Raw genomic sequence first — 11,926 nt, forward strand, 5'->3', positions numbered from 1 at the left:
TGTGCTGGAGAGGATCTTATTAAACAAACTGACCCTAAGGCTTTAATTTCAAGTGATTTCTGAGACTTAAGCCTGAGAATGAACTTTCTAGGTGATTAAGCCCCGGTGGCATAGTGCATTGACATGTCCAACTGCTAAGTGGAAGGTCAGTTGTTCATAAGCATCAGTCACTGAGGGAGATCAGAAAGATCTGTGGCTTTGGGAACAGTGATCACTGGGAGTTAGACTTGCAGTGGATTCCTTTGCATACTTGAGTCCCTACAATAGTTGAGAGCCTTATAGATAGGGAAATGAAGACACAAAACAAGGAAGAGGCCTTCTTAAGGTCCCCCAGGAGTTAAAGCTCTTCTTCAGAAACAGAGATGTAGAACTGTTTGATAGATCTTTATTAACATAGAAGGGACAGCAAGGGCAGTGTCTAGAAGCTGTGATGGGGATGGGAGGGGTAGGGTGGTGTAAGTGTGCACAGCAGGCCCTCTCTAGGCCAAGGACAGGCCCCTTGGACTCAGGCCCACCTCTTCAGACCCTTTCCCCAGGGGTGGGAGAATGGAGGGGTCCTAACCTGAGCATTCTCCAAGTTCTTTTGGTTCCCCAGTTGATTTGGTTGTTGGGGAGTAGGAGATAATCCATGGGGCACTTGCATAGCAAGGGAACAAAATTTGGGTAAGGCATATGGTGAGGGCAAGGGAAATGAAGGGGAAGGGCACTGCGGTTGCAGGGAAAGGAGGCCTCCAAAGGGAAGCTCCTCCTCCTCTGAGCCTTTTCAAATTACTGCTAGGTTGAAGAGTCAGACTCAGGAAGAGTGTAATACCCACTCCCTGTCACTAACTCCAGAGCCCTGATTGAGGATGGGGAAACTTTAGAGTGGCCTGAGATAGTGAGTCAAGCTTATGGTTTATGTTTGAACATGACTATTCCCCTTGGTATAAGTGGGTCTCTCTTTCTTAATGGGCGTGAGCACATGATTGCTGCCATACACACAGATCTTAGTATCTGCATGTGAATTCTGTATGTTCCCATGAGTTCCTGTGTTTGGATGTATAAGCATGTATGTCCCTGTTTGTACACTAGGAACTTAGTTATTTGCATGGTATGAATATGTTCCTGTCTGTGTACGTGGGCTCCAGCAAGTGGACACGTGCGGGTCTGCTCGCTCTTGTCCATCCACAGGTCTTCCTTCAGGCCCAACTGGTCAGGGTTCCTGGCCAAAGAGGTAGGTGGTGAGCTCAAGGCGGAGGCCTCGGGCATAGGCGCGAAGAGTATAGAAGAGAGTGAGGAAGTCCTGGGTGCTGAAGACTGTGTCAGCAAGTGCGAAGGCCAGGGTGGATGGGATGACACCTCGACCATACTCCACCATCCATGTGTTTGGCCCCCACTCCACAGCTGTTGCCTCTCCAGGCCCATGCATCACTGTCTCTCCTGGGAAAAAGAAAGCACATTCATGAGAAACCTAGTTCTGCCTCTCTATTGCTGCTACTTCTATGGCCTATTAACTGTCTTCATTGGGGAATGCAGAGGGAACTTCAGGAGAGGAAAAATCCCTATCTCACCAGCTTGGTTTCCCATCCAGGCAGGTGAGAAGCGCAAAAGGCCTTTCCTTTATGTTCACCTATGGAATTGGATGGGTTATCTTTTCTCTAGGGAAAATTATAATGGGTCATTGGGAATGGGGCCAACTTCAGCTCGATCTCACTTCACCTTGGGTCACTGTGTAAAAGTCATGAAAATCTGTATCCTCAAGCCTCCTTCAAGTTAAGCAGAAATCTAGCAACCCTTGGGCTGGCTCTATTAGATATGTTTGCTGTTATGTGCCATCAACTCTGACTCCCAGCGGCCCTATGATCAAACAGATTAATACCTTGCCCTACTGTGTGCCATTTCTCACAATCTTTGCACGTTCAAGCTCACTGCTGCTGCTACTGTGTTACTCTAGCTCCTTGAGGGTCTTCCTGTCTTTCTATGATCCTCTGCTTTTCCAAGCATGATCTCTTTTTCCTCCTGACAACATGTCCAAAGTATGTGAGATGAAATGTCACTATCCTTGCCTCTAAGAGGTACCCTGGTTACACTTCCTCCGAGACAGATTTGTTTGTCCTTTTCAAAGTCCATAGTGTATTCCATACTCTTCCTCAATACTATGATCCACAAGTTGTACTGCTAATGCATGGGACACATCTCTCTCCCCTGTGGCTTTATGAGAGAGAGGTGGCAATCTCCTCTAATGAAATTTACAGCCTCAGAAACACAATAGAGGGTAAGCTATGAGTTGGTCCTGACTCAATGGCAATGAGTGAAGGAGCAATTCTTCAGTCTTTCTTATTCGTTATATAACATTCATATTTATATTAAGCAATTAAAAATACCATTGCTTGAGCCAGGTGTACCTTAGTCTTCAAACTGAGATTCTTTGTACTTTAAAGAGGTTCTTGAAAGAGATTTTTCCAAATGCAACATGTCTTTATTTCTTGATTGCTGCTACCGTGGGTAATGACTGTGGATACAAGTTAAGTGAAATCATTGACAACTTCCATCTTTTCTCTATCTATCATGATGTTGTCTGTGGGGCTAGCAGTGAAGATTTTTGTTTTCTTGATGTTGAAGTATAATTCTTATGCGTCTTCTTCAATAAAGTGCCGTGTATCTTTTTCACTTTCTTGAGAGCAAGGTTGTATCATCTGCACTACACAGGTTGTTGGTGAGTCTTCTTCCAACTTTGATACTACATTCTTTTTCATAGAGTACAGCTTCTCAAATTATTTGTTCAGCATCCTGACTGAATAGGCATGGAGAAAGGATACAACCTTGACGTATACCTTTCCTGATTTTAAAATATGCAGTATTCCCTTGTTTTATTTGAATGATTGCTTCTAGGTTTATATTCTTAAAAGAAACAAAACCAAACCAAACCACTTCATTGCCATCAAGTTGGAATCAATTTATACCTGACCTTCCAGCAGCTTTTCAGAGGCTATAAATGACAAGAGAGAAGACTCCCCATCTTATGCATAAGATTAGAACTGACGATAAAACCTATCAAATGGGGAAATGACAGCCTCTTCAACAAAACTGGATGCTACCTGCAGAAAGCTGAAACAGGATCCACATCTTATACCATACATACACAAAAATCAACTCGAGGTGGATCAGAGACCTGGGAGTAAAGCCCAAGACCATAAAGTTCATCAAAAACAAACCAGGATCAAGCTTAGATGGCCTAGTCTAAGGTATAAAGATTAGAATTGCCAGAGGTATGGCTTTTGGGTCAGGACAGCAACTTTCAATGGAAAGATGTGTGAGGCTTCTAAAAAAATGCAGTTATTGAATCCCAATGCCAGCCATGCTTGTATCAATCAATCTCAATTTTACCTGAAAGTCTAAAGCTCACCTTTCTATATAAATGCTTCTTTATAAAAGTAGGGGGGTGGGAAATAAGATAGCTAGCCTTGGGAGTATGAAAACATTTCTAATTATGTAACTCTCTCTTCAATCGTTGGCGTACTCATTGGCTGAATAAAATAAAGAGTGCCTAAAACAAAACAAAATGAAGGGGGGGAAAATCCATCAAACACACAGGATCCTGTAGGATTCCCATGTCCTAGGTACAGAGCAGAACTGCCCCATAGCATTTCCAAGCAGACAGCCACATCATCTTCCTCTAGAGCTTCTGGTGGGTTAGAACTGCCAACTCTTTGGTTGTTTCTGCTATGTGCTATTGAGTTGCTTGTGACTCATGGTGACCCTATGTACAATAGCTCTGAACCCTGCTCTAGCCTGAGACCAAGTCAATCCTTCTCATCAAGGGTCTTCCTCTCTTGAGCTGTCCCTCTACCCTCCCAAGCATGACCTCCTTCTACAAGGACTGATCCCTCCTTGCAACATGCCCAAAGTATGAAAGTATGTCAGATGGAATGTCAGAATGCTTGCCTCCAAGGAGCAGCCTGGTTTCCTCCTCTCTAGGATGAACCTGTTTGTTCTCCTAGCAGTCCATCGTATTCAATGCTTCTCTCTAGTACCACAGCTCAAAGGCATCAATTTCCTTTCTATCATCCCCAGTCATTGTCCAGCTTTCTGACGCACAGCAAGAAATTGTGAAGACCATGGCCTGGATTTGCACCTTAGTCTCCAGACTGACATCGTTGCTCTTCAGTACTCTGGAGAGGTTCTTGACAATACACTTTCTCAATGCAAGTTCTCTTTTGATTTCCTGGCTGGTGGTACCAAGAGCTGATTGTGGAGTCAAGCTGACTGAAGCTGTTAACAATCTCAATCTCTTCACCATAAATGATGATGCTGCCAATGAGCCCAGAGGTGAGAATCTTTGTTTCCTTGATGTTGCGCTTCAATCCATTTTGAAGGTTGCAGTCCTAGCAGCTTAGGTATCACTAGAACTACTGAAGACTGTCTAGGCAAATTAGAGACATGTTTAGTAGAAGTTGTGATGCTTGTTTCCCTTTGAGGAAAGCAACAGGGGACCTCAGCCCTGCCCTAAATAACCACCTGTGGCTTAGCTGGGCAGAAGGGAACCGTGTAAAGGACCCTTCAACACGACCCTTTCCCATCACCATGACTCCCTCACCCAATTATGGGCACATGCAGGGTGAAGGGATCCAACTCTTTGACCAAGTCTTTCTACGCACCTGGATAAAAGACCTCACTTTTGGTGGTACCTTCTCTCCACTGGTGGAAGGTTCCAGAGATGATGGTGTCTGAGATCTCAGCCCAATAGCGCCCTGAAGGATAATAAGAACAACATCAAATATCAGGGTATCCACGCCATCACATGGCCTTACCAAAGATCAGAAATGAGGGCATGGCCCAATCTCCCAGTCCCACCTGCCCTCAGCACTGACCAGAGTGGCCGCGGGAGCCCAGGGCGGTGCCGAAGAGCAGCACGTACTCAGACAGGGAGGCGTGCAGAAGGCACATGGCGCCCATCCAGCCACCGGCATTCACAAACACCCACTGCAGTTCCTCGTCCGGCAGCACGTGGCCTGGGTGCATTCGCCGCAGCTTCACAATCAGCCGAGAGAAGGCCAGTTCGTGGTCCAGACCTGGCGAGAGACAGATATGAGTGGCGGAGTTAGGCCAGCACCAGTTCTGAGCTTGGGGACTGCATCCCGGACCCGTCTGCTTCCCGATCTGCCCTGTGGGTTCACCCTGGCTCTTCTCTGCTGTCCTGCCCCCTCTCGCCGCCCCTCGATCGCTCACCCGCATACTGTCGTGCCAGCTGCGCGATCTCTTCGTGATCGAAAACGAAGCTCTGCGTACCCAGCCAGAGCCAGACGACTTGGGCCAGCACAGCGGTGGCCGCCAGGAGCAATGCGGCCCTTGCCCACCGCCGACCCACAGCCCACTGCATCCCGGCGGGCGGCTTGGCACAGCGCGGCGCAGGAGGTGACGCGAAGTGGCGCCCAAGCCTGCGATGCTGTTACTGCCTCCAAGACAGCAGCGCGCTGTCGGCTACCTGCTTCGCCGCCACCACTGTGGTATGGCTCGCCCTGGCCAATCAGAATGGCCGAGGCACCCGGGCCCCGCCCCTTGGGCCGAACCATTTCCTCGCGGGGAGAGCGAGAGGAGGGGCGGCGCGCTCACTAGTGGGTAAGGGGCGGGGCCAAACCCTCTACACTTGGGGTTGGAGTCTGCAAGGGTGTCTGCTAACGCGATGCTACATGGAGATTGTTTGGCAACCGAGAGGCCGAGAGTGGACTTAGCCCTCTACATCCATTGTCTAGTGAGGCAGGCGATCCCGGAAGTGGAATCTTCAACTTGGGGATGCGGGAAGGGCTGGCAGGGTAGCAGTCTCTTTAAGATGGGAACTTCAGAGTGAATCACACGTAGATGATGTTAAATTTGGCAATGAATACTGGTGATACGTGGACAGCCGTCTCTATGTAATTGGTATCACCGAATTGTAAACATGAAAAATGTAGAATTGGCAAATATAATTTGTTGTTGGTGATTGCCGTCGAGTCTAGGTCGACTCATGAATAAAAGACCTAATGACTTTCCATAGCTATCATTGTTTCTCCAAGTTCATAGAGTTTTCAGAGGCATGCGGCTTAGGAAGTGGATGCCACTTCTGCTTCCCAGCCGGTTTTACAACTGGGAGCTCCACCAAACACTGCCCACAATGGGAAACCATTATGATATTTGATATCCCCATGGCACAAGGGTCTGCATCAGAGCAAACACAGGTTATCTCGTACAGCACATTGACAAAAAGTGATGTGCAAAGTAGAAGAATGTTCCTCCAGATATAACAGCACTACTCTCATTGAGCAGTGGTTAAGTGTTGTCAAGTCGAATATGACTCAGTAAGCCTTGCACAAAAGACCTGAACACTATTCTATAATTAACATAATTTCTGTACATTTGTAAGAGAGTTTGTAGGGTTTCCAGAGGTATCTAGGAAATAGATGCCACTCCTGCTTCCCAACACGAATCAATCTGGAACCGAATCCAAACATTGTACATAATGGGTAAACCATTATTGTGGTATTTGACACAACTATGGAATAGTGTTCAGGATCACAACACTCCAAGTTGTTTAGTACAGCAAATAGACAAATGATTGCTGTGTCTTTAAAAGAATATTCTTCTAAAATTAATAAAGTCACACCATCGCACCTTTGCCCTTAGTCTAAGGCTCTAGGCCACCTACTTTTGAGGGAGAAAAAACAAAACAAATCAGTAACACATAACAAAAGGACCCCAGAAATTTCCCTTGCCTGACTACCACCAAGACGAGACCACCACAAATATCTAGTATTCGTAAAACATGTTTTAGTAATTTACTAATAAGTAAATTTAGTAATTTAGTAATTCCTAGCGAGTTGCTCTGGTAAGCCAAAGACAGCGCTTCTCCTTTCCTGGTTCGAATCCACCGCGAGCTTTGTGGCTCTTTTCCTGTTATAAAACTCAAAACTTATTGCCCTAAAATCGGCACCAAATAATTTCTGGTCCTCCACTGGATTTCCGAGGCTGTAAATCTTTGCCAACCCAAAAAAATGGTAGGTGGTTCAAATCTGCAAGCTGCTCCACGATAGAAAAAAAAAAAAAGCAAAAAAAAAAGCGCAATCTCCTGCCTTGAGATTACAGCTTCTGAAAACTCACGGGAAGGTCAGCTATGAAGTTGGTTCTGACTAGATGGCAGTCAGTGTGTGTGTGTGTGTGTGTGTGTGTGTGTGTGCTGCAATCAAGTTGACTACCATTCATAACGACCGTATGAACAACAGATCTGAACCCTGAAGATCCCCAACATCCTCTGCGCCATTCTCACCGTTTCTGATACACTGGCACTCATCATTACAGTCATTGTGTCAATCCACCCTGTTGTGGATCTTTCTCTTTCTCTGATCCTCCACTTTGCAAAACATGGTATCTTGTTCTAAGAACTGGCTGCTCCTGACAACATGCCCAAAGTACGTGAGACAAAGTTTCACCATGCCTGCTTCTAAGAAGCACCCTGGTTGAATTTCTCCCAAGACAGATTTGTTTTTTACATCGGTACTCTCCTCTCTAACACCACACTTCAAAGGCATTATTCTTCTATAATCCTTATTCTTGTTCAACTTTCAGATGCATAGGAAGTGATTGAAAACACTATGGCTTGGAACAGATGCATCTTGGACTTTAAACCGACTTCATTGGAAAAAAAATTTGTTGGAATGGACTCCACAGCAAGGAGTTATAAATATATATTTGTTTCTGCTTGGAAGCAGTTACTGGGATTTTTTCTTCCCCAAATATTTTTTTATTATCTTGGATGCAGCAGTTATTGTTTAATTAATATTAATAATTGACATTTTAGTTCATCCTTTTAATAAGCCTATTGATCTGGTTTTCTTTTTTTTTATTTTATTTTATTATTTTTGTAAGTGTACTGTCAAATCAGATCTGACTGGTACAGGAGGAGATTGTCCCTCCTTCCCTGGCAGAGCATCTGGTGGCTTTGAACCGTGTGCCTCTGGGATTGTAGTTGCAGCTCCTTACCACTGGGCCACCAGAGCTCCCCTTGATCTGGTTTTCTTGTTGCCACATTCCTACTTTCTACAAAAGGAGTGGTCTTTTTCTTCATTCTAACTCCTGGAGAATATAGTTTGAAAGGTCACAGGCTATTTGCTTCCTTGAAGCATCCTGCAATAGCATCACTCATTTCACTCATGGCCATTGAGTCAGAACTAACTCATGTCTGACCTTTCAGTGGTCTTTTAGAGGCTTCAAATCTCATGGGAGGAGATTGCTCATCTTTCTATCATAGAGCAGTTGGTGGACTTGAACCTTCTGCCTTTGGGTTGGAAGCACAACTCTTTATTCACTAGGCCATCAGAACTCCCTTCTCAACAGTATAGATCTCATGAATCAGATCCTCTAAGTGATGCCATATTAACCAAAAGATTTCACAATCAGATAAAAACAATGATGAGGTAACATCTCACGCTGGCAAATATGACAATGTTCAATAAGAGCAAACACCAAATTCTGGCCATGTTGTAGAGAGATTAGAGCTCTCATACACTGCTGGAATGTAATATGGTGCAACCATATGGAAAGCAGTTGGTAAGTCCTTAGAAAGTTGGGAATAGGGAGCTCTAGTGGCCTATTGGCAAGAAGTTGTGCTGCAATCCTGAAGGCACATGGTTGAAATCCACCAGGTGCATTGCTGGAGAAGGAGGAGCAATCTGTCCCTGTGCCAGCCAGATTCCACTTGACAGTACACAACAAGGGAACACACACACACAGAGAGAGAGACACAGAGACTTAAAAGAAAAAAAGAAAGTTGGGACTAGAGATACCATTTGATCTAACAATTTCAATCACTCATTGCTGTGGAGCTGTAACCAACTCATGTTGTTGTTGTTATGTACCATCGAGTTGAAACCGACCCATAGCTGACCATCTGGGGATTTTCAGAGGCAGTTAATTGCATGAGAGGAGATTGCCCATTCTTCTCTTGAAGAGTAGCTGGTGTTAAACCTCATGCCTTAGGAATTGCAGCTAAGCTTCTTGCCACTAGGCCCTCATAGCTGATCCCCAGTGGGTTTGCAAAGTGTAAACCACATAGGCAGAGATTACCCTTCTTTTTCCCTAGAGGCTCTTAATGGATTGGAACCACCACCAAGACTGTCTTTGGTTTAGCAGTGCAACTCCTTACAGACTAAACCACCAGAGCTCATTAAAAATCCCATTTTTGTTGTTATGTGCCATCGAGTTGACTACAACTCATAGCAACCCTATCAACAATAGCTCTGAACTCTGCCCTATCTTGAGCCAATCTCACTATTTTTGACACACCTGCCTTCCCATTGCCATGGTCATTGTGTCAATACATCTCATCCAGGGTCTTCCTCTTCTGTGCTGACCCTCCAACACTTCCAAGCATGATGTTCTCCAAGAAATCTCACAACTGGTTGTATATCCTAGAAACTGGTCACTCCTAGCAACATTCTCAAAGTATGTGAGATGGGGCTTCAAAATCCTTGCCTTAAGGAGCAACCTGGTTTCACTCTTTTCAAGACAGAACTGTTTGTTCTCTTGGCAATCTATGGTATGTTCAACACTCTTCTCTAGCACCACTATTTAAAGACATTGATTCTTCTTGTTGTCCTTATTTTTTTAAATATTTTTATTGGGAAAAACATATTGGGGGTACAAGGAGGTGAGGGTTGGGGGCAGAAGGGTGAGGATGGGCCAGGATGCAGTTGCAGAGCTGCACAGTTTGGTCGGTGGGGGGAGCAGGTGAAGGAAATGATGAGGGTCCAGTGGGGACCAGATGCTACAGAGGAATGACAAGCATTTTCCAATAGTAATTAAACCAACTGTCTTATTGATTTGGGAATTAGATGCCGACTCTCTGGCTTCTTCATGCTGAACAGGGGCATAGATATAAAGGGGGGAAGGGAGGACGCTTTATCACCTTACTGGTGGTCTTGGGTTACAGCTGCTTGCCTTTTTGCTCCTGAGGGCCGCGACGGTTCGCCCCGAGCCAGGGGCCAAGCGCAGCCCGCCCCGGGCAGAAGGCCACGACGGCTCGTCCCGGGCAGAGGGCCGAGGGCAGCCCGCCCCGGGCAGAGGGCCGCGACGGCTCACCCCAGGCAGAGGGCTGAGGGCAGCCCGCCCCGGGCAGATGGCCGTGATGGCTGAAGTAGTCTTTTTTTAAAAAAGAAGAAGGAAAAGTGTGTGAGTGTGTGTGTGTGTGTACCGTCAAATTGGATCTGATTGGTACAGGAGACTGCCCCTCCTTCTCCAGCAGAGCACGAAGTAGAGTCTGGGTCCCCCCCCCTCCCCAGGTGCCTGTCAGGGCCTGGGTTTCAGATGTCCATACCACAGCAGTGGACAACGAGCTTAAAGCCCCTGATGGCTCTGGGCGCTGACTCTCACCAGTAGCTATGGATGAAGTCACAGGCGATTTTCAGCCAGCGCCGGTGCAGAATTATTTTCAATGGCAAAGAGTTGAAAACAATCCAAGTCTCAGTCAAGGGATGAAGAGCTAGATGAATAACTACATTCGCACAATGTAGTATTTTGCCTCACTAAAAATGTTATTAAGAATTCACAAAATACTGCACAATAAGGACAAGCCTATAACAACATAGGGTCACTATGAATTGTGCTTGACTCGATGTTACCTACGAAGAGCAACTCTCTCTTACTTGTCTAACTTCCTTGTTCATAATCAATGAGAAGTACCAAGCTATGTTATTGTTGGGTGCAATCAAGTTGAGTATTACCCATAGTGAGGGGCCTCAACCAGACCCCTGGTTGAGGGTCTTCCTCTCTTTAGCTGACCCTACACCTTTCCAAGCATGATGTTCCTCTCCAAAGAATAGCCCCTCCTAGCAACATACCTGAAGCATGTGAGATGAAGCTTCAACATCTTTGCGGTTAAGGAGCACTCTGGCTGCACTTTCTCCCAGACATATTTATTTGTTCTTTTAGCAGTCCATGGGATGTTCAGTACTCTTCTCCAACACCACAGTTCAAAGGCATTCTATAGAAGGATCAACTGAGCTATGAATTGTCACTTATTCACCAACAGAATTTCCTTAGCATTTGTATGTGCTGAAGAGGTCAGTGGTGTGGTTGATATGGTCACAAACAATAAAAGAATAATCCCCACATCCTCTTAGAGATCTTTATGAGAAGCCTACATTGCATCAGGGAAGACTATTGTCAGGGACTTCTCCAGAGTGCTGAGTAGCAGTGATGGCAGTCTAGAGACTAAGGTGTACCTGATCCATACCATGGTCTTTGGAATTACATGCTATGCATCAGAGAGCTGGACAATGACTAAGGATGACAGGATAAGAATTGATGTTTTTAAAAAAATAAAGAAAATAATTGATGCCTTTGAGTTATGGTACTACAGAAGAGTATTGAACATACCATGGACCACCAGGAGAACAAATAGGTCTGTCTTGGAGTGGGTGAAACCAAGTTTCTCCTTGGATGCAAGGATTTTGAATCTCCATCTCACATACTTTGGGCACTTGGCCACAAGGGATGAGTCCTTGGAGAAAGACATCACACTTGGAAGGGTGGAGGGACAGCACGGGAGAGGAAGACTCTGGAGGAGATGGATTGACATGATAACTGGAGCAATGGGATTAGATGTGTGGGAGTCAGTGAGATTGGTTCAGGATTGGGCATGGTTCAGAGCTGTTGTTCACAGGGTCACTATGAGTTTCAGGCAAACCAACGACACATAACAACAACAACAAGAAGTTGTTGATGAGTTTTCCTCTGATTCTGATGCCACATTTTTCTTTATAAAGTCCAGATTCTTGAATGATTTACTCAGTGTACAGATTTAATTGGCTACAACCCTGACTCACACCTTTCTTGTTTTGTTTTTTTTAAATAATGCAGTTTTCCCTTGGTCTGTTTGGACAATAATTTCTTGGTCTAGGTATAGGTTTTCTTTTTT

General features: G+C 45.3%; 1 protein-coding gene across 4 annotated transcripts; it reads right to left on the reverse strand.

The window, feature by feature from the left end:
• Window positions 1-1,084: 1,084 nt before the first annotated feature.
• On the reverse strand, window positions 1,085-5,389 carry SIGMAR1 (sigma non-opioid intracellular receptor 1). Of its 4 annotated transcripts, none has more exons than XM_006898520.1 (4): window positions 5,209-5,389; window positions 4,851-5,051; window positions 4,638-4,730; window positions 1,085-1,419 (listed from the first exon to the last, which is right to left on the reverse strand). In XM_006898520.1, exons 1-4 carry the CDS (start codon window positions 5,357-5,359, stop codon window positions 1,193-1,195), a joined length of 672 nt encoding a protein of 223 aa, XP_006898582.1. In that variant the 5' UTR covers window positions 5,360-5,389; the 3' UTR covers window positions 1,085-1,192. The 4 variants fall into 4 exon arrangements, with proteins under 4 accessions (XP_006898582.1, XP_006898583.1, XP_006898584.1 ...); XM_006898521.1 differs by having other exon boundaries at window positions 1,193-1,419; window positions 5,269-5,359; XM_006898522.1 differs by lacking the exon at window positions 4,638-4,730 and having other exon boundaries at window positions 1,193-1,419; window positions 5,209-5,359.
• Between the last annotated feature and the right edge of the window lie 6,537 nt (window positions 5,390-11,926).

This window comes from Elephantulus edwardii, unplaced genomic scaffold, assembly GCF_000299155.1.
Source record: "Elephantulus edwardii isolate Elephantulus edwardi_28Jun2011 unplaced genomic scaffold, EleEdw1.0 scaffold00232, whole genome shotgun sequence".
Classification (NCBI taxonomy): domain Eukaryota; kingdom Metazoa; phylum Chordata; class Mammalia; order Macroscelidea; family Macroscelididae; genus Elephantulus; species Elephantulus edwardii.